This window comes from Notolabrus celidotus, chromosome 4 (assembly GCF_009762535.1).
Source record: "Notolabrus celidotus isolate fNotCel1 chromosome 4, fNotCel1.pri, whole genome shotgun sequence".
Taxonomy (NCBI): domain Eukaryota; kingdom Metazoa; phylum Chordata; class Actinopteri; order Labriformes; family Labridae; genus Notolabrus; species Notolabrus celidotus.
In genome coordinates this window covers 19,871,546-19,898,543 of record NC_048275.1, presented here as the reverse complement: position 1 = coordinate 19,898,543, position 26,998 = coordinate 19,871,546, and the positions used below count along the sequence as shown (strand labels likewise).

Genomic DNA, 26,998 nt, shown 5'->3' with positions numbered 1-26,998 from the left:
AGCAGACAGGGCCCCCTCAGAGAGCTCTCACCTGCTCTATGCCTGCCACACTGTCCGGACACTGACTTCTTCTGAGTCAGCTCCAAGGCCGATCCTCACGACCTGAACACACACACACTCAAGCACACACACAAACTTCTGTGTGCCCACCCATACCCAAAATGGGCTAACATCAAGGGGGAGAGCGGGGGAGAAAGAGAGAGAAATATTACTGGATGGGGGTCTGTGTCTGCTTACACAGAGGAATGCCTGCCCCAAATGAGCAAGGGCGTGGGTCCAATGCAACACTTGCCCTGTCACTCAGACCTATGTCACTGGGTTGCTGATAGCCCCTCCAAAAATAGGACACCATGACCACCACCCTCCACTACTTTGCCCACTCCTCCACAGACCAAGGGAAAGTTAACGTTAAGAACGTCCAAATGGCACTGTTTCATATCTGGCCTTACAGCACTGATGTCACTGGTAACCTTAGTAGGGTGGCATTTAGGACTCTCAAATATCAGGGCTGATACTTGCTATGATAGGACATACCACTCCCTGATAACTAACATTCAAATATCCTTCAAATTTACACCAGGGTTGCTGATTAAATGAATGATGTAGACAATGAGTTGATTGACTTTGCTGCTGAGGCTAATGTTTATCCTTCTAGCTCTTCGGGACCATCAGACATTCAGGGCTGTCATCATGCCTGCCTTTGGGATAAATACTTGTACAAGCTCTGGATTAAGAGCCTGCATAGCTACATTGAAATATGAAGTTAAAAGTTAAAACCCCCAAGTGTTGACTCACCAGCTAATAGATGAAAAACTAGAAGGGACCCTTGTTTCCTATACGTATAAAACAGTTAAAATTGGCTGAAGGTACAAACTTACCTAAAGAAAATGTATGAAACAGTTGACTGCTTCCAGATTTCCCTTTATGCAGAGGAATTTTGTCACAATCCAACCAAACACTGAAGTCAAACTCTATTTGACGCCTCTGTGAAGAGTCTGAGCCAAGACATTTAACACTCAAAAAATAACAGAGCATAGAGCCATGCTAGCTGCTGTGTAAGGCTGTTTCAGGCACAGTGGTGCTGTGTGCTAATTGCTAACATCAGCATGCTAACATGTTCTCAATAACAATGCTAACTAGATAAGAAGGTGTCATGTCAATCATGTTCACAATCTTTGAGTGTGTATGCAATTTCAAATTGGCACTTAAACACTACAGATGAGGCTGCTGAAAATGTGTGTAGCAGCTCTGAGTGTTGGATTTTCTGATCAATCAATCAATCAATCAATCAATCAATCAATCAATCAATCAATCAATCAATCAATCAATCAATCAATCAATCAATCAATCAATCTTTATTTGTATAGCGCCATGCGAGAGGCAGTTAATGTTATATTGATCCAACCCTTTAACAACCTTAAAGCACTTATTTCAGGGTAATCAGTCTTATTCCTGCTCTTAATGTTTAGCTATTAAAGCCTGGGCCAAAGTGTAAGGTAGATTGATTAAAACACAGTGAATGTAGATTTATGAGTGAAGCAATATTCAGCCAGCTCAAATTGGTGCCATTAAAGTGGATTGACTAGTTAAAGTACTTTTGATATGAAATAATATATTACATTTGATCAAGCTTATTTTCCTCTCCCTTGATTTTTTTCCTCTTAAGATTTTAATGCTGTAGGTTTATCAAATCTGTCAAAGAGTGGCCAGTGCATTTACAAATAAATAACATTACCCTTTCTGTCTGAACAACTTACTTGAATAACAGTTGTTATTCCTTTTGACTTAAAAAAAAAAACATGACAAAGTGGCATAAATCTTCTAAGCTTATTCTTTAAGGACAAGATTTTTTTTTCAAAGTCACAGTTTGAGGGCACTAATAAGTAATATACTGTCAGCCTTTTAACTCATCCAAAATTATAGATTTTAACAGAAACCCCACCTCTGACAAGACAAACAGCCAATCATATTCTTGGATTTTGGGGTGGCCCCTGGGGTGGCCAATTTGATTTCAAGGAGTGCAAGTGCCACCCATGGCCACCCCTCTGGACAACCACTGGGTACAGTTATTGAGTGTAGACAGTTTTGAAGATTGTAGCATATTTATCTCAACTTTATCCAATAACAATGTCAAATATAATTTACCCAAAAAGTTTTATCTGAGGAACTGACATTTGATCATGATCCAGTGTGACTATTTTTACTTTGTATATAAATATACAAAAATAAGTCAAATTTAAAATTAACTTAGTATTAATCCTGTGAAATCATTAAAAGTTTTGAAGCAGCACACTCTCAACTGCCCACATAGTCTCTGGCTTTGGTTTTTCATATCACCTCTGTGGGGCCTTCAGTACAAGATAGTTTAACTTGATTAAATCACGCTGTGTTTTCCTTTGGAGCATTGAAAGGCTTTCAAACCTGTGAATAGAGACTGGGTGATCCTTTGCCAGAAAAGCACAATGGCCATTATCAATGATCAATGGTGCTGAAAGTTACCAATGATAGCTACTCCCTTTGGCAACCTTGCTCTGCAGCTGTCTCTAGACCTCAGGATAGAAACCAAGATCACTCCTGGGTCAGACGCTCAGTACAAATGTCCCCCTGTCTTCCTGGAGACGTTTCATGTCTAACAGAAAGCCACAGTTGAGCAAGAGCTCAGACCACACAGATACACCTGATCCAGTCTGCATCAGATCTGTCTTTTCAACCGGGAAGTAAAGTATTATACAGATATCTTGACAAACATGTAGATTCAGATCAGTTAGCTAAACTGCTCCCTCTGGTGGGTTAAAAACGACGTGATTCTAATACTGGCCGAGGACTATCTCTATCTCTATTTGCTTCTCTAATTAATTTTCATGGTTAGTCTTTTCTGATTAAAAGTAGAAAACAGCAAAGATGGTGTATCATTCCTAATAAAGTTTTATAAAATACAGGTAGTTTTCAGAGTGCCACAAGCACAGATGATATCTTATTAAACATTCACCAATATGCAGGCTGGCCCACGACATGTCAGGGAGAGGTCTGTGAAGTCACTCTGCTTCAGGCAGAAGTTGGCTGTCTTTCAAGAAGGTAAAAAGGTCGCAATCCATATGCAGCAACATATGGCTGAAATGCTTTACCTTCCCCTGTGGCTCCATATGTTTTTTTTGTATTCCATATATTCTTCCTTTTGAGATATGGAAAAGATGAAAATATGAGTGGTGTAATGAGCGAAGAGGAGCCTTGCTGTTGTTTGTTTTTTCCGCTTGAAGGTAAAAGAGAAACCTAATTGTTTTTGTCCTGGGGACATGGGAGAACCATTGAGTGGGTGACAGCTTCATCCTTCTCATGTTCCTCTTGTTGATAATTTTTTGTGTCAGCTGTTATCCCTTAGTTTTCAGTGTTTGCTCGTCAACAACTTTTACTGTGAAGACAATTTTCTCTCTCATTTTTCTATTGGTGTCTTCTTTGTTGGCCAGCTTGTCTTCCCAAGAGGACTTTGACAGACAGGTTTGTGGCAAGCCCGGACCTAGTGGCCTTTAACTGAGACATCCATGCCAGCATAGCAGACACTGCCACCAGACACTGCCAAACCTGCTCTGATCAGGTGAAAATGAAACTGCCATGTTAATAAACATGATGTTTACTGAGCTTTTTGAAAAGGTAATGCAAAAAAGGAGGCAGTGTGCATGTTTATAACACAAGATAAATAGAGAGAAACCAAGAAAGGGGAAGGTGTGTGTTGAATAAGCGTAAATGCATAAGTGAAAAGTTATTAGCCTTCAGTTCTGTACAGGGAAATGCATAAACATTTTCTTAGAAGCAGACGAGTCCCACAGTGTAGCTTTAAAGGACATCTTGTGTCTCAACAGCATGGTCTACCCTTTTAGGAGCCACATTTTATGTGACCCCAGAGAGTCTCACATTTTGAAATGCCGTTATTAGGTTGGCTTTCACTTTTAAGAAGGTATTATTTTGACATTTTATAGTCTATTTTTAAACTCTTTCCTTTTTTATAAGGTCTCAAATGTGCATGATATCATCCATGAGTCAAGCTGACTAAGCTGACTTTGATTTGGATTCCAATACACAAGGACTTTCTTATAATAGGTGCTACCTATAATTCAGTTGTTAATGTACCAGATTGTGCTCAGTGTTATTGTGTTATTGTTATATTCCCATTCCACCACATAATACTGTGATTGATGCAATATGATACAATGCGATTCAGTACAATATAAAGGAATAGGATTTACTTGATTGACCCTGTGTATGTTTGAAGGTTCTGATCATTAAGTTCTGTGTTATACCCTTGCTTTCCTCTCTGCATTGCTAAATTGTTCCACCTTTAGAATATAGTGATGGGGTAATTGAGTATGTACTATCCTAACACTATTATACCATCAATGGCATAGCTGCTTTTATATGTCTCTGAACAAACAGTTACTGTTCTAATTGTTCTTTTTCACACTCACTGACTTATTTATGCCTCTGGCTCATTCACTGCACTCTTGACCCTAGTTTGTGACAGAATGTACCGCATCTCTCCCAGGACTCCTGCTGTCCATAGAGAAATGAGTCCTGTGTGTCATCTGCTTCATAACGCAGAGGAGGCATTGAGCCAGGTGGCCCTTCATAACCTCCATGTGAGTCATACACACACAGGCACACACATAGACTTGCCAACTCAACAAAGCAACGGCATAAAAAAATTTGTCATACAACAGGTAACTCTTACAAAGTGTTGATCGCTGGTGTTGGAGGCCAACCCTTGCATTAACAGTAATATGTTATCTCTACTCAAATTAATTTTAAACCATGTGTGCAACATTCCTAAACAACACATTGTTGGTTACAAGAAAAAAGTGATGGGCATAGGGCTGTATTTACACTTAGGAGTCCCTTGAGCTAAACCTAAAGTCAGAATGCTCATGATGAAATAATGCCTGGCAGCTACAACGTCACTCTTCTGAACTCTCATAAAATGACCAAACATCCAAGCAATTACGAAAACAATGAAAATCTGTCAAATCACAACAAATGTTATCTGAGACAGAGCAGGTCTAAACTGTACTTTATGTTATATTATTTACAAAGACCAAACATCAAGACAGGAAAAGATCCAGGCCAAATTTTACAGACAGGACTCAGTCTGATCTCATCTCCATCCAGCATGAGCAGAGCACTTTGCAGCATTTAGCAAGATACAGTGGCAAGGGGAAATCTTCCCTTTAACCTGTTGAGCCCTGGCCTCTGTTTCAGGTTTCTGCTTGGAAATTACATTCCCATAAATAGTATAGTATATCTTTGCAACTGAAAGGTCTATTTGAATAATCAACGTATCATATGAAAGGGAACATTTGTGAGATTCATAAAAAAGTGTAAATATAAGTATATTTATTTATTATATTTATTATTAAGTATATTTATTTAATTTGACATAGTGTGGTCTAGACCTCCTATGTTTGTAAAAGCGTCTTGAGATAACGTTTGTTGTGATTTGGCGCTATACAAATAAAGATTGATTGATTGATGATTGATTGATATATTTGTTATTGGGTTAGAGTAAATGAAGTCAGGACACAGCAAAAATTCACAAAAAATATGTCTGCCTCAAAATAATATAATTTAAATATAAATATTCCTTAACAGGCAGAAACCTCCAGCAGAACCAGACTCATGTTAGACAGCCATCTGCCTCCACTGTGTTAGGGTTTAGAGGAAGGATAGAAGGAGATGCAGAAAGAGAGTGTTGGACAGAAACATGTAACAATGATAACAACAATGTCATCAATTGGAGTCGGACTGTGGCAGCTGGAGTCTGGCACATCCACAGCAGCAGGACGTCTACAGCAGCAGGACGTCTACAGCAGCAGGACGTGCACAGCAGCAGGACGTCCACAGTAGCAGGACGTCCACAGCAGCAGGACGTCCACATCAGCAGGACGTCCACAGCAGCAGGACGTCTACAGCAGCAGGACGTCCACAGTAGCAGGACGTCCACAGCTGCAGGACGTCCACAGCAGCAGGACGTCTACAGCAGCGATCCAGAGGAACCTACGAGACAAGGGAGCTCAGGGACTCCCTCAAAGATCTATGGTTAGTAACTTTAATGGGGCAGAAAAAATTAAAGTGGGTGATGGGCAGATAGAGAAACATCGACCCACAAAATTGTATCCCTTCTCAGCTTCTCAAGTGTAGATATGGGTCGCCCATCATTCCTCTTCCGACAGCTTTGCTATCACTCTACATGTGTTATTTCTTTAATCCTCATGGTGTCACTCTCTGCTGACTGCACCAACACAGTACTCACACACATACAAAGTGTACACACATTGAGCTTGTGTAATCCCTTTCAGTTTTAATGAGTGAAAGCCAGTACTCACTCTCCTCAGGGGAGATGTCTGATAGGATGAAATGGCCCAGCCAAGGATGTACCTTAAAGAGGCGGAGAAAAGTTTATCTAAAGTTTGTGAGTTTGACATAAGACCCCAGCCTCCTCCATTATTGTTTGATGTGATGAGAGTGAGCAGCCCCCCCACCCACTCAGCCTCAGCTTGTCAATCCATCACAGAGTATGAGGAGAAGAACATGGAGTGGATCGAGTTTCTGCCAGCTGGAAGATGATCCTTTAAGTATTTCAGGGGCATCAGAGCTGCAGAGTCTCTGTTTGTATCACCTTGAGGGTTGCGGGTGAGGTTCTGAGTGAATGGCCTCAACAGCTAGCTATCGGATGGATGGTCATTAAATCTGGGTAAATAAATTATGGGAAATAACTTTGATGATGACATTTCATCTATTTTCATCTGTCATCTAGTCAAAATGTGATTTGTCTAATATATTTTTCATGACCAACTCTAAGTAAAAACAATAGATTTGACACCATCATTCCAAGCTACAGTAATAGTAACATTAACATAACATTAACAGCCTTTTTGGATACTCTAAGACAAAAAAAACCCACAATAAACTTATTGAACAGGCGTGGACTTAGCCTAATGGTTAAGTTGTGGGCGAGCCAGGTTTGAATCCAGCTTAAGGCCTCTTTCCCATAAGTCATTCCCCTTCTCTCTCCCACTTTCCTACACTATCCACTGTCCTCTCCTCTATAAATAAAGGTGTAAAAGCCCACAAAATACAACTTAAAAAAACACAACTTGTGTGAACAAAACAAATGATGACTAACATTAATAGACTGTTTGAACACTGCAATATCTCAAAATCTTACTAAGTGAAATTGTCTAATTTTTAGTCAAAATGTCTAATCCCACTTGATTTAAGATAAATTTACTTAACAAGTAACATTTGAGCAAGATAGAGGGACAATCAAACAATCTTGAAATGATCTTGTTTGAGTTGTAGTTTAGAAGAAACAAGGTTATTTTACATTTCATACATTTTTCATGCTGAGATCTTATTTGTAGAAGACGGATAATCTTGATTTAAGACAAACACTTTACTTGATTTAAGTAAATGCATTTTATTGGAGAATCTATCAGAAAATAGCTCCATTGATAAAAGACAGAAATAAAGAAAAGTTGTTTTTTTTAAGGGTGGGTTACAGTTTTTTGGCACTGTTTCTTCTAATCAGATAAAAAATATACATCCTCAAACTACATGCACACAATGAAAAAAGCAAATTTTCACTTGTTCTATTGGCCGATTTTTTGCTAATTTCAAGGTAAAAGTACCTTGAAATAAGTTTTATTTCTTGTTTTGGAGGGGCATTTTTACCAGTGAAGTTATATTTCTATAGCCACCTGGTGAATGTAACTTCCCTCTCCTCTAGTCCTAGTTTTGTCTCCACCAGGTGACAGGATATGTCTGGTTTTTAATCATTTAAGTTCTCCTCCATACTAATATTGGCAGAGACTGTTTTCCTAGTTTAAGTTAAACATAATAGTAAAGATACTAGCTAAGTAGCCAGATAACAAGATTGTCTGATCTGTTTCAGACATGAAGCTTTAATCAGTTGTTGGCTGTTTGTTAGAATAGAGATACTGTGACGTATTTGTGTATTTATGGACACAATTTCAGCCGTTGTGCATGAGTGACTTCAGAAAACCAGTTAGATCTGATCTTGATACTATGTGGACGAGCCACATTCTTTTAATTCACCTTATAAGACCATAATTGACTTTCAAAACGGCTTACTTTTAGTTTTGTACCTGTGATAAATGCCTAAAACATTTTTAAAAACTCAGCAGACTGGCTGTGCCAATATTTACATGTGTTTTTAAATCTTATGAGCTACAGTATACACTTATACTTCCATAATACTATTAACACATTATCCATGTTTACCATAATGCTAATGTGGGATGGTGCTTTGTCAATAGTGTTGATCCAAAGAGCACTTACATGGTAACTGAATCACTTCCATCATGTAATGCTGCCATTGGGCTGGTAAAACTTCTAAGGAAAACTTCTGGAAATAACGCAGTCAGCAAATTTGCCAGGTGCAGCTTTAGATGCACATTTATGAAGAATCTGAAAAGCAAGCCCTGCATTGTGAATTAGGCATGGATCCATAAGTACCAATGAGATAATTTCCCATTACTGACCCATATCGGATTACATCTGATTACATTTGTACATGCTGGATGCCTGTATAAATCTCAGACAGGCACGTTTTAACACAGTTACACAGCTTTTTATTTGTATTTTTGGATGGAAAATGAAATTCTTTTTTTCAGGTGCAGTAACACACACACACACGCACGCACGCCCACTTTAGCTCTTGCTCAACTGAGTCACTTATTCATTGTCATGAATAAATCACACCCACTCCTACTCTTCTCTACTCTGCGCCACTGCCTTCTTCAAAACATACTCAGACACATGCACTCACTTGGACGTGCATGTTCACACACAAACACACCTCAAAAATTCACACTTTGCTTTAAGTTGCAGCTTGCACTGCACAAAAAACTCTGACCAATTCCCCCTTTGTTGCAGAGCAGAGTATCCTCTAGTTGGCTTTTCTTGAAAACAGAGAGTACAGTTCAAGATAACCTATTTTAACGCCATTAACATAGCTTTTAAAATATGCATTTTTTCTTTCATCATTTGTTTCTGTTAAAACAAGACTTCATCATTATAGACCTTTAAGATGCACCCCTGCTGACAACATTTCTCTATTCTGAGTTTCTAATGATACAGTTTGATCTCTTAGTGACGTCTTGAAAATGTATGTACAGTTTAGGTAAGGACCACAGTCCTTTGCTCTCTCCACCCCCAAAGAAGACGTTTGTCAGTTTCCATTATTACATTCCCCCTCCCTCTCCACCCCCCTCTTAGCGGTAAAACAGAGTTCATGTCGCCCCTCATTTCCCTGAGGTAAACTGATGGCTACACCCAGAGACCTAGATGTACATAGACAACAGACTAAGGGACTGCTCCTCTTATGCCACTTTATTAATGCACTACTCTCATCTTAGACTGTGTGCACATCATTGTTTTTTTCTTATGTTCTATATTTTGTATTTTTCTTGCAGGTATTACAAAGTGTTGTTTTTTTCTGTTTTGTGACATAGTCTCTTTTTCTTATTCCCTTTACCATCAATCCTTTCACCTGATCTACTTCACTGTCAACCCCAATTCAATTTATCAGCATTATTTTTTACCTCATTGCCATCTTTCTCTCTCCTGTCATAGATTTTAATCTCTCCGACATATTGTAAGAAGCGAGGTGAAGGCTAAGAGCTCAGCGATCGATACATATTCTCATCTCAGCACTGGATGTTTCTCTGTACTTGGATTGATTGGATTGATTTCACTGACCTAGTGATTGTCATCGCGTGGCCTTGATCATTGAGCAGCAACAAATAAAAGATGACAGGAGGTATTAAACAGCTGTTAAGGTTTTAAGATGTTAAAAATGTGAAGTAAGGTCGATCATAGTGGAAATACTGGCTAAAGCAGACGTGAAAGTGCTTGAGTAAGCGTTGCAATCAAAAGAGTAGCAATAATAACAGCCTCAGCAATATTGATTGAAGGTATTGAGTGGGAGCATTTGTATTGGTTTGATAACGTGTTACCTTTAAAGGGGGTTAGGCTGTTTGCCCTTGTTTTTAGACATTAAGGCAAACAAAGCCAGCTTCTGGGTAAAGCTTAGAATGTTAATAATAATAATAATAATAATAATAATAATAATAATAATAATAATAATAATAATAATACATTTTATTTATAAAAGCGCTTAAAAAGTTTCTCCAAGACACTTTACAGGAAAATAAATTATACAATAGAAAAGCAGAGGAAAACAGTGCAAAAAACAAAGGAAAGCAAAGCAGCAAAAAATAAATTATTAAAAATTATAATAATAATAATAATAATAATAATAAATAATTTTATAAAATGCTAATAATGCTAATGCTAATGCTAATGCTAATAATAACAACAACAACAATAATAATAATAATAATAATAATAATAATAATAATAATGAATGTTATCTATTTTTGCACCTTATCTTAGTGAGCAAGTGAATTACATCTTTGTATTTCCAAAATTGTTTTACTAATCTATGTTCATGTTGCCTCAATTGCTCGGTCCTGCCGTTTTTCCCTCTATAACATCAAGAGGATCAGACCCTACCTGACAGAACATGCAACACAGCTCCTGGTTCAAGCTCTTGTAATGTCACGCATTGACTACTGCAACTCTCTACTGGCAGGCCTCCCTGCATTCACATTTAAACCTCTGCAAATGATACAGAGCGCAGCAGCACGTCTGGTCTTCAACCAGCCTAAGACAGCTCATGTCACTCCCCTGCTCATTTCGCTACACTGGCTTCCAGTTGCAGCTCGCATCAGATACAAAACTCTAATCATGACTTACAAAGCAGTAACCAAAACCGCTTCGGTTAACCTGGAACCCCTCATCCAGGTCTACTGCCCTTCTCGCCCACTATGCTCAGCCTCTGAAAAGCGCCTAGTGCTTCCAGCACACAAGGCCTCAAAGTCAAAATCACTAGCTCAACTCTTCTCTTCTGTTGCCCCGAAATGGTGGAATGAATTGGCCAACTCCATTCGATCTGCAGAGTCCTCTCTACTTTCAAAAGACAGCTAAAGACACAGCTCTTTAGGAAGCACTATGCACTTAGCTAGACTGTTCTCCACTGTTGTCCCCAGTGGCAGATCATGTCTTCCAGCTACAATTGACTCGCACTGTCCTGCTCTACTCTGAGAATCTGTGTTCAGCTCTTGAGTGACCCAGCACTTGGTACTTTGGTCATTATTGTGGTGATGTTAATTGTTGATGATGATAATGGAAGGTCTTAAATTGTTTGGTTGCTTCATTGTAGATGTTCCTTATTTAAAAAATAAAAATAAAAAAAATCCTTACTTACTTTTGTGCATTGCCTTTACACTGCTTGGCAGTACCTGCACCCAAATTGACTTGAAGCACTTTGTTACTCTTACTGGTCTTGTTTCCTCTTGTCTAGATCTTTGCTAGTGTTGTTCTTGTTCTTGTATGTACGTCGCTTTGGATAAAAGCGTCTGCTAAATGACATTGTAACATTGTAACATTGTACTAATCTCCTTATTCTTTTGTGCACCAACACCTTCATGTAAACATTTATTTTATTTTGAATCTGTGTATTTTTCCACATCATGTATTTGGAAATGGCTGCAGATTAAGTTTTGTGTCTTATGCCTTTATGATGGAAAGATTTGGATCCAATCTTTGCTTCCTTCAAGTAGTTTTGGTCTCACTCTTCAGTGTTAAGACTTTAAATCACAGGGGAATCGTTAAGGTTTTAACCAAAACATACAATGGCTCTCTGTACTGTCTGTACAGTACCTGTCAGGTGTGTGTGGTGTGTGTGTGTGTGTGTGTGTGTGTGTGTGTGGTTTTTGTGGTGTTGGTTGGTGTGGGTGTGTTTGTGTGTTTGTGTGTGTGTGAGTTTGTGTGTGTGTATGTGCTTATGCATTTGATGGTTTTACTCCTTCAGATTTCCTGGCCATCATACTAGGCGCCCACAGATACAGAGGAATGTAGCAAGCTTCTGCAAAGAAGGAGGTCTCTCTGTCTGTCTTTTTCCCTCTCACACACACACATACACACACATACACACTTGCACCAGACACACAAATCTCTGTGAACTTCTTACCCTCTTATAGACAGCAGTTTTTCCTCCACCTACCATAGCAGCTGGCACCAGCTCAGCCCCGTCTCACAAAAAACAAAAATTACCTCTACGACAAGTCATACTTCATGGACAGATAGGATATTTGGACGAACTCCTTGGACATACAGATCTGCTCATTTTTCTGCAAAAACGGTCCGGTTTGAGATTTATTGACGGCAGATTAAACAGAACATAAAATACAGACAAAATCAAAGTTTAGTGGATAGCTGTACAGCATTGCAGGAGATGGGGGGAGGAATCTGCTCTGTGTCTTCCCTGCTGGTTTGGGTGACCTTGCTCAGTGGTTCGGGCTGCATGGGTGAACACAAGTCTGTGGATGACAGTGTTGGCACAGGGGAGGTGGAAAAGCCCAGGCCACCTCACCTTCTTTTTATCATGGTGGATGACCAGGGTTATGGAGACATCGGCTACCATGGCTCAGACATCCACACACCTGTACTGGACCGGCTGGCAGCAGAGGGGGTCAGGCTGGAAAATTATTATGTCCAGCCTATCTGCTCCCCTTCTCGCAGTCAACTCATGACAGGGCGGTGAGTAATGTCCTCATCATTATACCATTATCAAAATGGGAAAGTAATTCAGTTACTGCATCTGTTTCGTGTGATAGAATTACGTATAGGCTTAATAGCCCTTTTGTCTGTTGCTCACATCTTTGATTGAAAATTCAGTAATGGGGCAGCTTCCTATAGCTTTTCAGTAAGGTCATAAAATAAAGCGCCACCTTGTTCAGGTTCTACATTATCAAATTATTACAACCTGTTACAGATGACCATAAAAGATGTAGAGATAAATGTCCTTGTAAAACCTATTTTTATTGGGAATAAATCCTTCACACTACCATTAACATTACCATTTGATTGATTATGATGATAGTTACAACAGCAGAATTGATCTTTTACTGTTTTCTTTTGCAGTGAGTGAATTGTTGCGGGGATATATCAAAGAATTTTGTGTCACAGAATATAAACTACAACCATTCAAGTGCCAATCTACAATACAACACGCTGTAAGAAGTAAAGCTAATAGCATATAAGCTTCTTTTCTCTGTGTTCTGCTGTTTGATGCTGAAAACTGAAGTGATCCAAATCAGACATACATTAAGTTTAGATGAAAGAGTATGGGCAGGTATGTTGCAGGTACTGATTCAGAAAATTAAATGTCTTTACTTGATGATGTGTTTCAAATCTGTAAAATTCATCATTATCGTGTTATTATAAATGAACAAAGATTCTTTTTTTTTTCAAACCTTCTGTCACTCTCACTCTGTCCTACTAGCTACCAAATTCACACTGGACTCCAGCATTCGATCATCCGATCCCGTCAACCCCTCTGCTTGCCCTCAGACATTCCCACCCTGCCAGAGCATCTAGCTGAAGCAGGATATGCCACACACATGGTGGGGAAATGGCACCTCGGCTTTTGCAGGCCGAGCTGTCTGCCCACAGGACGTGGATTTCAGAGTTTCCTAGGCACCCTCACTGGCAGTGGAGACCACTTCTCTTACAGGAGCTGTGATGGCGCTGAGGCATGTGGATTCGACCTGCATGATGGAGACAGGCCTGCCTGGGAGATGAGGGGCAACTACTCCACCTTGCTGTACATCGAGAGGTAAGCACCAGGGTATGAAATAAGTTGTACACATTATGAAATATAAACTTGTACAACTCTTAGTACAACTAACTTCACATTTTTTTTCTGTCCAACCAGAGCAAAGGAAATCCTGAGGAGCCATGACCCTCGTAAACCACTTTTCCTCTACTTGTCACTTCAGGCTGCCCATACACCCTTGCAGGTACCCAACCATTTTCTGCACCACTATAACTCTCAGGAAAACCGGGTCAGGCGCCATTATGCAGCTATGCTGAGCTGCCTGGATTATGGGGTTGGACAAGTGGTTCAGGAACTGAGGACTACTGGGCTCTATAAAGACTCAGTTCTGATCTATTCGTCTGATAATGGTGGGCAACCACTCTCTGGGGGGAGTAACTGGCCACTGAGAGGTGGCAAAGGAACCTACTGGGAAGGGGGCATTAGGGCTGTGGGCTTTGTGCATAGCCCTCTCCTGAAGAATAAGGGTGTAGTCAGCAGAGCATTGATCCATGTTTCCGACTGGTTTCCAACGCTACTGGGGCTAGCTGGGGTCCTTAAGTCCCATCATGGTTTGGATGGTCATGATGTGTGGGGGACCCTCAGCGAGGGACATGTCTCTCCCCGCACTGAAATACTTTTCAACATTGACCCAGTCTCCAGGAAGCCTGGGGAGCCATATGACAAGGCATTACTCAATGGCTTTGGGATATGGGACACCGCCGTAAGGGCAGCAATAAGGGCTGGGGACTGGAAGCTACTGACAGGAAATGTGGGTGACGGGGACTGGATACCACCACAGGCTCTTCCTGATGGCCCAGAACGTTGGCAGAGACTTGAGAAGCGACGCAATGAGCCAGGGAAGTCAGTGTGGTTGTTTAATGTCTCTGCTGATCCCTACGAGAGATCAGACCTGGCAGAAGCTCGTCCAGAGGTGGTGAAACATCTCCTGATCAGACTGGCAGAGTACAACCAGACAGCAGTGATGGCCAAGAATCCACCAGATGATCCTATGGCAGACCCTGAGCTCCATGGAGGGGTGTGGAGTCCCTGGCTGGGCCTGGAGGGGCAGGAGGGACATAATGGAGAGGGGGATGGCAGGAAGGAAAGGATTATGAAGATGAAGCACTGCAAACTTTGCAAGTTAAAAGCTCTCTTCAAAAAGGTGGGGTCACGCCTGCAGAGGAACAGCCTCTTCTAAATTAACCAATACTAACTAGACAAAGGGTTTAGTATGCTTCAAGGGAACAACATTGGACAAAGTGCCGACTGAATACATTTAAAGTCAGTTATATAGAAACGACATGGATAATAGTGGCCTTGGTTAACAGCTGAGCCAAAGAAAATGTTGACAAAGTGAGGAGAGACGTGGAGAATCATTAAATGAGGAAAGGACTTCATTTGAAGCTTAGTGATACCTTGACCATGAAACATATAAATAAATATATGGATGGAGCTAAACAAAACCAGCAGAAAAACAGGCAGGTCAGATAGACAAGATAGACAAGATAGACCCTGAATCAAATACTGAAGATCGGCAGATAAACAGGCAGCCTGAAAGACAAAGCAGACAGGAGTCTGTGGCTGACTGAGCAAGCTGACTCACCCACTGTCCTGTGGCCAAAACTGCAGCAAGATGACTTTGGGCTGCAGTTGGACTACATAGGGAGCAAAGAGTGTGTCATTGTGCTTGTATGTCTGTGCTCATGAATAGTTTGTTTAATACAGATAGAGTAAGTGAATATGGAAGTGAGGCCTAAAGAGATGTGAAGAAGAAGAAGAAAGGCACAGAACATGACCTCTTGATGTCTCATCTTGTAATCATCCAAAAGGACCCTTCAAGGATGACACAAAGACCCACGGGGGTTGTTTTCTGTCAAATGTTACTTTGGTCTTGTTCTTGGAGGTTATATTGATTCATGTCTGCTTATCCTGTAGCACAATGCTCTGCCTTTAAATGACCTCTGACCAAACCAAAGCATGATGTCCATTCCCTGCAGCGATGACTGACCAACTGAAGCTCAACTGATACTCTCAGTCCTCTCTGGAACTTCGAACGTTACTGAACTCATATTGTGTTTTACATTTCTGAACACTGATTCAAATTCTCTGAATAATAAACATAAATATAACAAATAATGAAAGAAAGAAACATCCATATGACTAAATCTCTGTGGAATTACATGGAAAAAACTTGTAGGTCCCTTGAATGAGGTTGCTTTTTTTCACAGGACTGTCATTGTCCAGTTATTTCCAACATTATTCAAAGATGTCCACCAGCATATCTTACTGATTTTATTGGGGATGCACCAATCCCACTTTTAAGGTCCCGATATCGATACCTGGGCTTTGGTATCTGCCGATACCGATACTAGCCGATCTGATCCCAGTATTGATTTGACAATCTCTATTCCTTAATGTGAGGATGGAATCATGTTTTGTCAACTTCAGGCTTTTCTGACTTTGTCGGAACAATTAAATTCAATAACCTGTCAGTTTTTTCACACTTTGAATCCATTAATAGAAGGTTTCTTGCTTCTTCGCAGTAGGCTACAGCTGACGTAAACTTCTTCCGTTATATTTTTCAGTGCGACCGCCATCCGTCGAAACATGCACATGCACATGTTGCAAGTTTCCGGTGGAGTTGTTAGCAAAAGAAGCTTGACATGCACCTAAACTGCAGAGCCTCTGTAGTTATCCTCTATCATGCTCCAGGCAAAAATGCACAGACTGGCCGGCACTAATGACGTAGGAGACGCACATGGCTATTGTAAACACAGAAAAGCATAGAACTGAGATTAATAGATCTGCCATATGGATCGGCACTATATACAGTATCTGCCCCTTGTCACCAATATCCGATCTAGCTTTTTTAGTCTGATCTAGCCGATATCCGATACCAGTATCGGATCGGTGCATCCCGAAATTTTATGGAACATAGCAAGAGTATGAATTCAGGTTAGCTGAGAATGCACATGTTTGACATTTGTCTTTACGGTATATTCTAGTGATGTAACAGTATCATCAATTTTGCAGTATCGCATTAACAAAAGTATCTTTATACTGTTGTAGACTGTGTTTGTATGAAACCATATGTCGTCTTGGCAAAAAGTGAAGTTTTGTTTCAGCCGCAGAGGAGCACAGCGGAGAGGAAGTAGGAACTACAGAGACCATAGTCCTACACATGCCCATCATCCTTTGTGCTCTGCTTGCTGCCTCAGAAGTAGGCTGTTTTCGAAACCGCCTACTATACTAGCAGTACGTACTGATTTGGCCAAAATTCAGTATGCAGTAAGTAGTATGTGAACAAGAGCAAAATCTGCAGTATGCCAAAACTCCCCAGCTGTCTACTGATCCGGGAAAATGTCACAGTATGCATCGGACCAGTCTGCCTCGCGTACTGTTTCCCACAATGCACAGCACTCGTTCCGCTTTTTGTTTTTCCTTCTTTTTTGATGAGGCAATACCTACTGACTACTACATTAGTAAGTAGTATGTAGGAGGCCGTTTCGAAAACAGCCGTATTCAGTGGAAATGGCAGATGCTGGCGTTAGCGGCAAGAAACAACTCGAACAAATCCAACAAATTGCAAATGTTCTAGCAGGGTTTAAATCTGATATGTGAAAGCATTTTGGTTTTCCCGTGTCAAGAATTGAGAAAGTACAGGGGGTGACAAACAAAAATCAAATATGGACACTGCCAGACTGCTGTGACCATGTCAGGGAATATGAGAAGTATGAGAGGCTTGGAAAATCGTCAGCCCGATAAGATTAAAGAAGATGTGAGAAAAAAAAATCCAGCCAGGCCAAAACACTGAAGGAACCGTTTACAGCCTCACCTCCCCATAACAGACAGATGGACCTCATAAGTGTTTTTATTTCCAAGTTGACATTTTTACATCCCAGGCATATGTAAGCATACATGTTGCATAACATATGGTGTTTGGCCTACAGTTAAGAAACAATTGGCTGGGAAACTCATGATTTATGCTTGTGCTTTTTGATGAGATGTGATGTATCTACCTTCAGGTACAGCGCTGCTATGTCAAACATGTGGCATGATAGGTAGGAACTCAAGGTGGCTCTGCTGGGCTTATAAAATATCTACCGCATTAAACATGATAGTTACGTATCCCAGATTTTAAAAGTGTGTCTCATTCATAGTGTTTGTGTGCAAAATGTGTCTGAGTGTGTTAGTAGCAATCCCACACACAGCAGCAACAGGATTTCCTCCCCAGTGGCCTGATAATGAATATTCAACTTCGCCATATCTTCCCCCTCTGGTCAACTCTCATACTCATACTCCTCCCCCTCCCTCCATTTATCCCTCAGCTTTCTGCTCATCCCCTCTGCAAACCCTCCCCTTGTCTTTCTTTCTCATTTTGCTCCCCATCATACTCGCTTGTTTGTGCTCATTTGGAAGATTGAGTTAGAAATATTAGCCGTGTTTTGCTCAGAGCTCTGTAGCGTATAGTTAAGTAAAAAGAGCAGAGGCGGGAGAAGAAAGGTCCCCAGGGGTTGCAGGGGCTGTCATGTCTGGAGTGCTTATACTGTAGATCAGATTAAAATGCTTTTAGAGAAGAAGAAAAAACCTCACTTCATGCACATAATGCACACTGACTAGTTATTGTAGTGATAAAATAAATGTAAAATTACAGTCATCAAAAATTCCTGTAAAACCAACAAGAACCTGTTTATCTCTGAATACAATTTTCCATCATCATAAAGCAGCATATGGTCCAGTGCTGCATAGTTCAGAGAGATTGGATATGTAGGGTCATTTCATTGTTGGTGTCTGTGAAGATTTTGAAGACCCCATGTTCTGTTAGTTTTTACTTCAAGCTGTTTATGAGGCAGCTCTATTTTTTAATTTCAACTTTTTAAAGTCCAATTACTACATTTTTAAAATTGTTTTCTTTTTTCAAGAATTATTTTGACATAGGACTCCAAGCACTCTCTTAATCCCTTGTTTTTGAATGTTGTCAATTTTCTACCTGGTGGACATACAAAGTTCATTCTATTCTTTTGTGTGTTGTCATTGAATGTGTTGTTAAAAAAAATGATTAAAAAAAACAAAAGTATTTAAATATCAGAAAATTCAACTGAAAAATTGCCTTGATCAACTGATAAGAGCTAAACGGAAAACATTTGCTATTACAAACAAGATCTAAATCATGAGTCCCAATCCACGTTTTTAAACACTGTGTCTACTGGGAATGTGCGTGTTAAATCGACAATTAAACGTAAGCACCCTTGCTTGTCACCAGAATTAGTGGTTGGTTCTAGAAAACCAATCAATAGCAATATTCTTATTGTTGTAGGTCTGAAATGCTGGTCGTATGTTCTGTCTAAGCTGTAGCACAGCCAACCCCCCCACTAGCTAGGGCTGTATCTATGGCTAATGGCTTCTGCCAAAATACTGTAAAGCTCTACTACCTACTACTGTAAACAAGATTTTTCCAGGGGGTACAGATGACAAATGGGATCTCCTAGCCTGACTCAGTTTGCCAGCATTTTGATCTGTAAAATGGAGATGCCTGCTTAACCCTCCTGTTATGTTGCAGGTCAAATTGACCCTTTTAAAAGTCTATTTTAGGCAATATATACCTTCCAAACCAGCTAATTGCAGCATAAAAATCTGGGCAGCGTGTGACAGAAGAGGAGTCGTGTTCATTTATCAACATCACTTCATAAAAATAAAAAAATTCAAAATGTAAAATAAAATAAACAAAAATCTATGTAATGTAAAACTATTGTATGTATATTTAGGGCTTTCCAACGTACATTAAAAAAAGTTTTAACATTGATTTTAATGAAAAACGAGTGAGTTATCCTCATTGAACCATTATCTGTGAGAATTAAAGAACACCAATGGACCAAATCTTGATTTAAATGGTTGGTAGTGAAGATAATAATTACATAAAAAAAAATTATTTAGATTTTTTGGGGTTCTGACACTTTTGGATAGCCTAATTGAATATGCCCTGGTTCAAATTGGCCCAGGAGCATTATTGCTGTTTCAGAGAAACAAACAACAGGAGGGTTAAACTGGCATATAACCACCCAACCAGAGCAAGACATAACCAGCACAGGCATATGGATGCACAGGCCTGACTTTTATGGTGAACCTAAACATCAACTAACTTTGTTCTTTCGTCCTTGTTACTTCTATGAAATCTGTCCCAGGAGCATTGAAGTTGAAAGTCCTTTGTCCTCTTTTGTATGTCTATACATAAAAGACAGTGTAAAACCTCACAGCATCAGAACCAAACTGTGGCGATGAGATTTAATGAAACTGTAGAGGGTTAACAGTAGGAATGTTGCTCTGAGACCCTCAGAGTCCCACACATGTGAAGAACTGCTGAAGACAATCATTAGATGCCCACTCATCTGATTCCCAGTATACTCTGATAGCTTGTGGAAATAAGGCACCATCAGATGATATAAATCACGGAGGAGGTGTCACACACACAGACACACATAAACATGCACACAATTGAACACACTGCGATCCAGTACGTGGGAGAGAGCTGTCATATCCACTGTTGGATAATCAGTTGAAGGTAGAGTCGTGAAGTTATTCACTATAGGCTAGTTGCACTGTTTTAAATACAACTTTTTTTCCTTGTTGTGGCCTTGATTTGGATATTTTCTCCACATTTAAAGTAAATGCAGCGCCTCTTTGTACTCAGTGAGACAGAGAGGTATAAAAGACTCACTGGGGACACATTTATCACAATCTCTTGCATCTTAAACTGCAGCTCATTACGCAGTGAAATCACTCTGATGTGCCATCAAAGAGAGCTAATATGTCCAGTCTAATGTTCTGTACCTGACAGACTGTTCCCAAGAAAACTATTAGGGTTCAAACTTGGAAAATAAAATACTGAATTACATCCAGTCAGCTTTCTCAGAGCGGCTCAGCAACAAATAGGGAGGTTTGACTTATGTGTTGTGCCAAAGAATGACATTGGTTACTCCCTCAGATTTACAGACTCGCTCTCTCTCACACACACACACACACACACACACACACACACACATACATACACTCATTAAAGCCATAAAAGTCTTCTGATGTCACTGGTCAGTATGAGGGAGGAGAGATTCTTGAAAGATATGCAGTGCAGCTCTAAGCCAAGTTGAAAACATTCTTGCAGAGTGAGTCACTCTCCTCCGTCCTCTAAGGCCCCAAAATACGGCTGGACAATATCATTACTGTAAGGAAATTTAAGAGCATATGAAGCAAAAGCATGAGTTGATTGTACTTGATCTTTAAAATGAGATATACAACTGCAGTTCTAAAGACAATGGGATGCAATATATATGTTGATAAAAAACAGATTTTCAAATCATTTAAAACATATCTTTAATTGAAAAGAGTATAAAGATAACATATCAAATGTTAGGTCTAAAAAATGTTATTGTTTTATGAAAACAATATGCTCATATCAAATTTCATGCTGGCAGCACACTTCAAAAACATTGGTAAACTCTCATCAAAACATTGAAAAGGTTACTATGCTAAAAAAAAAACACCTGGTGGAACATCTCCAAGCTAAATAGATTAAGCTACAACAGGTTAGTAACAGGACTGAGTAAAAGGGTATCCACAGAGGTTGAGCATTTATTTTCTCAACGTAAAATTATGAAGAATTTTGGGACTTCATTAACTAAAGTACATGATATCCTGAAAAACTAAAAGGGACAAGGCCAACCAGTGTTGGATGGCCGTGATCTTCAGGCCCTCAGGATACACTGCATCAAAACACAGACATGATTTATTTTCTATCTCCTCTCTTTCTTTTCAACTGAGTTATTATTATTTATTTAAAAAAAAATAATTCATCCCCTTTGGTCTTAGAGCTATCTTACTTAGTGATTACTCTTATTATCCTATAATATATTGCCACATTACTACTCTTATTGATTGCTAATATTATTATAATTATCTTTCTTTCTTTTTTGTTCTCCCTTTTTGTTTTCTTTTTGTGTTTGTCATTTTTAGTTTTAGTTTTTTATTGCATTTTATTTTTTATTTTTTTGCTGTTTTATTTTATTTTTTCTTGCTTTTGTTTTGTTTTGGGTTCCCCCCCCCCCCCCCCCCCCCTCCCCCTCTCTTCTCTTCTGTTTTCTCTCTCTTCACAACTGTATAAATGTGTCCTTCCATGTTTTGTAATGTTTATACTTGTTAGTATGTCTCTATCGACTACATGTTTATACACTAATTGGTGAATTATTAAAAAAGAAAACAAATTAATAAAAACAAAAAACAGACATGACTCTGTAGTGGATACCACTGCATGGGCTCAAAATCACATCCAACTATTGTCTGTGAACACTGTTTGTCCCTACATCCACAAAATCTATTAGAGTAGAAGTATAAAGTTGTAAAAAAAATGGATAGACTCAAGTGAAGTACTCAAACATTAAAACTGTAACTGAGTTTATGTATTAAACACTTCCACAACTTATCATTATCTTAAAAAAGGCTGTTGTGTCTTTGTGGGCTGTAGACTCATACCCACTGCAGCAGATCCGAACAGAAGGACACGACAGTTAGAAAGAACCCATAAAGACACAATTACCTTAATTATAGCTTGTGATGCATGAGTTAGTTACCTCCCCACCTTAACTTACGTAACAAGGTTGCTCTCCCATCTTTTCTCCTCTTGTTGTTGTCTTTTAAAGTTGTGGTAATGAGGGGTTGCAAGATGATAATTAATCTAACAAAAGTCCTCCAAATGAAGTGACAGTATGTCTTATTAAATGCCTAATAACTACCCTCTCGAATGATGCATTGGTTTGGTTGTCTGATCACTGATCTGATGTGATGACATCCATCTAACAGTGCCTTTCAAAGCAATCAAAAATGTAAAAAAAAATGGGTTTGTGGTCTGATATGCTGACCTCTACATCCACCTTTTATGCTGTGTGGATGCTGTGTGGATTTTGTCTCTGTAACACACTCCCTGAAAGCTGTAGGTCTGCTCCAACTCTCACCTCTTTTAAATCAAAGACTAAGACTTTTTTATTTGCCACTGCCTTCCTATCTTAGATTATTTTAACCCACTTTAAATTAAAAATTTAATGTAATTTTTAATATATTTCTAATTTTCCTTTTCTTTTCTGTTTTATCATATTTTTCATTTTAATTGTGTTCTTTTATGCTTGTCTGAATGTCTCCAATGCTTTTAATGTTTTAATGTAAAGCACATTGAGTTGCCCTTGTGTATGAAATGCGCTATACAAATAAAGCTGCCTTGCCTTGCCTTGCCTAACAATTTCAAGTTCCCTTTTTCTTGGGAGCCCGTGTCACTTCAGTATGTCTTTCTATGGATTCAGCATAAAAATGCAGAATTTGTGGCTGTGGATGGATTCTGGTATTGAAAGAAGTGCTTTCTGTCTGGCTGCTTTCAATCCTGTTATTATTGTTTGCGTGTAAAACAGTCTGTGTAGAGCGCAAAAGGGGAAACCCAATTTGCTGGAATGAAATGGCTGGCAATACTGTGACTACTAGAGGCTTTATTTTAAGGCAATAGTCTGTAAGTTCCAGTATTGCTTGAACTTAATCACACATTGTTTTGGGGCGCTTGTTTAAGACAAATGAATAAAAATCCTCAGAAAATGAAGCACCTTCATCTGAAGGGTTTTGTTTTTTATTTCACAGCATGAGCTTCTAAATGTCATCCCAAAATGTCCTTCGTACAGATGTGAGTTAGGAAACCCCTAAACTTTTTTTTTTATCAAGTAATGTAAAAACTAAAACATAATATAAATACAGAGGGGAAACGGTTTTTGTGGAGAAGATGCCTGGACTTCATATGAATTCATATGCAAGTGTTTGCAACAAAAACTGCTTCATATAAAAGGGTCACAAGTTTAAGAATTGCTGCTCATTACATGCTGTTACCACTGTTACCACCCACCCTTCAAACCTGTCGCTGCACAGCCTGTCCAAGACTCGCCTGTCAGGCATATCACAAAGAAACACAGCCATTCAGCAATTAATAGGACGGTACCTCTGAACTCCTACTAATTAGGCTTTCATATCGGTGCAGCTCCCTGTAATTATGGCAGAAAGTGGCCGCAGTGCTCCTGTGCTCACTGCAAACACTCATTAATCACCAACAGAGCTCTCTAAACACTGCTCCAGATACACATTCACAGTTCAGAGACAAAGCAGAGTGAAGAAGAGGAGAAGAAAGGGCTGTATAACATGCCTGTACACATGACATATTAAATATATTCCACTGTTTAATTTAAGAAACGAGGGGGAAACATCACATTGCAACCACAGCATGTCATATTCTCAACATTTTTCCAGGTGGTTGCTTTATGTAAAAGTTGTAGTTGATGTATATGGAGACATAATAAAGAAGGTTTGAAAAGATGGGTGGTTGTTTACCTGAACAATCCAGTGGGCAGAAAAGGCAAGAACACAGTGGCTGCAGCACAAATGAATGATTTGTCAAACAAAAGAGAGGAAGGTGACCAATCATCAGGTGATTACGCGCACTGGGAAAACTTCAGGCGTCTAGTGGACAGGTGAGGAAACTTTTAGTGTTTTCAAATTGTGTATTCATAGTGGATAAAGTTCAAAAAGAATAAGATTAATATTCTGTTTACTATGAACTTATATTTTCCTTGATGCTCTGCAGTCCACAGTAGTTGCCCTGAGGTTTGCCTCCCAGGCTTCTTAGCATACAGGATGCTGTAAGTTATATGTGGATGTTTTTCTTTTCAGGCTGAATTTTGAAGTTACTACTCATAGTTTAAAAAAAACTCTGCTGTAAATTTAACTTGATATAAATCTCTAAAAGAGATGCTGGTAACAACTAAAAACAAAATAGTATGTAACCATAAGGCACCTTTGCAGAAAAGATGCAAATGCCTCATCATTATCTTTAACATAAAACATGATCTACAATTTTAGTAAAATAATTCAATTTGAATTGTACCATAACTGAGTAAAGCAGATAACCTTCTAAAAATAAGACACAATCAAAGTGAAAAAACAAATTACCCTTTACAGTTGCATTAAAACTGGGAACCTCCTTTTATGATAATGACCGCTGTCATAAAGGTGAGAATTTTATTTTATAGCTTGACAGTACATTTCCAGAGTTCAAACCATATGTTCTAAACATAAGCTTTTCACATTACCTTGCCGGAGTCTGTGCAGCTGTAATTACCCATGATCACACACATATACTTCAACATAGTGCCAAGAGGATATATTAATACCCTTCATAAGATATTCATGAAAGCTCAGATGAACCTTTACAGTGCAGCAGGCCATTACATAACACACGTAACTCTCATACACTGATGGCCCTGTTTACAGATGAAATCCTAAAAACAGATAACCTTTGTCTCTTTCTTTGTTTATACTGGATTTACTCTTTTTATTACTTGGTTAAAGTGCTGTGGACAGTTTCTAGTGGGGGTGTTGTTTTGATGATGATTGGATTAGGGGAAAATTTTGGAAAAACAGATGATAATGATGATGATTTATGCAATTATAAAAAAGCTTTGTCAGCGCTGTGATGGCAGACAGGTACACACGCACAACACAAAGGGAAGCTTGTGCATTTGGCTGTGAAGGTGAAGCCAATGCAGCTGCAGCGTTAGAAGGAAACAGCCTTAAAGGTTACAAGAACACAGCGTGGTATGACAATGACTGGACATTGTAGAAGAATGTGAAAGATGAAAGAGCATACCTGGTCATTAAAATGTTGTTTTGACATTTTTGAGATCTAGCTTTTCTCTAAAAGTCAACTCAGTGATGCCTTAGTGCTTTGTGGTAAGTAAAGGACATATTGTGAAATCTTGTTCCCAAAGTGACTTAGGCCTTTAAACTGTAAACATAAATGAGTAAATCCCTTATCTGTCTGTTTCAGCTAGAAAATTAATTATTTAAAAGTAATGATTCAGGATCCCATAAATGGGGATTATATATAGACTGTAAATACAGTCCATGGGATTATACCAACATTTCAGAGTTTTACAAATGTAAACTTCAAAGCTTGGGAAAAAAACGTCAAAAACCAATACTTGAATTAAAAAAATGTTTTAGAAGGTTGTGTATCAAATACATGAGCCTGTTACATAAGAAGAATTCTGTTGAAAATGATATAAGATGCCTCACATTAGGGGGGAAATAGTGATAATATAATTTATACAATGAATCATTTTTGTCTGCTGAAGCCACGGTTAGAGCTGTGACTGATTCCAATTATATGGGGGGAGGCCCCTTTTAGGATATGAAACCATAGTATAGTGTGCACATGCAGCTCATTGCTCTGTGCCAATATTAAAATATTGCGGCATTACATCTCCCTACATGACTTGGTCCTTCCAAGGATTCAGCTCTTATCAGCTGATCTGGTGTCAGTTTTTTTCTTTGAGAATGTATTTAAGAAATAGAGGAAGAATATGGCAGAGCTGAACCTGAATCTGATGCTCTGAGTCCATCAGAAAAGATCTCGCGTGGCTTTCATCCCTACCTCCACTACTGCCAGAGAAGAGAAAGCAGAAAGAGGTATCACTCGGATAAAATTTGTTGTTTGAAAAAAAAAGAAAAACACAGCAGGCAAATGCTGAAATATCTGAACAGCTATTGAATGAATTGTCATGAAATTTGTTGGAGACGTATGACCCTTGAGAAGAAACTTTAAAATCTTTGCTGTTCACGTCTTCCTGTCTACGCTACCTCGATCTGGTTATTTTTCTCCATACTAAGGTTATTGACGACATGCCCCCCAAACAGAATGATATTTTTGTAGGAAAACGCATCAATCATCATCTAGTCACTTGTTAGTGAATGTATCAGTAGAACACTGACTCTATGAGCCATTAACAGGGCTGTCAGTTCTTTCTTAAGTGTAACTCTTCACAACTTAACAAAAAAGGAAAAAAAAAAAGAGATGGAAACTACAAAACTATTGAGATGCATGTTGAAAGCCTACAGAATTACATGAAATGTAATTATTTTGGATTTGAAAAATACGTTATTTTGGGATTTAAAGCATCAAATATGTGACATCAAAAAACTGTAGTATGAGGAAAAAATCAATTGATTATTAGATGAAAGTAAATATTTATCTAATCGGCCAAACATGACTTTTTCTTGTGATTATGACTAACCACTTATCAACAGGGTGATGTTTTATCTGTTTTGTCTCAGAGGAAATGACATTGATTTAAAGGCCAGTGTTTTTGAGTTATGTTACGACCCAGAAATATCATAACAGGTGATGCATAATAT

The 26,998-nt window shown here is 39.0% G+C and overlaps 1 protein-coding gene across 1 annotated transcript; it reads left to right on the top strand.

The window, feature by feature from the left end:
* The first annotated feature begins 350 nt into the window (after window positions 1-350).
* On the top strand, window positions 351-15,868 carry si:dkey-174i8.1 (arylsulfatase I). Its single transcript, XM_034682305.1, is given in 6 exon segments — window positions 351-465; window positions 4,565-4,634; window positions 8,883-8,891; window positions 12,424-12,672; window positions 13,418-13,750; window positions 13,850-15,868. Coding segments are annotated over 6 exon segments (1,857 nt in total). The 3' UTR covers window positions 14,931-15,868.
* The last annotated feature ends 11,130 nt before the right edge of the window (window positions 15,869-26,998 follow it).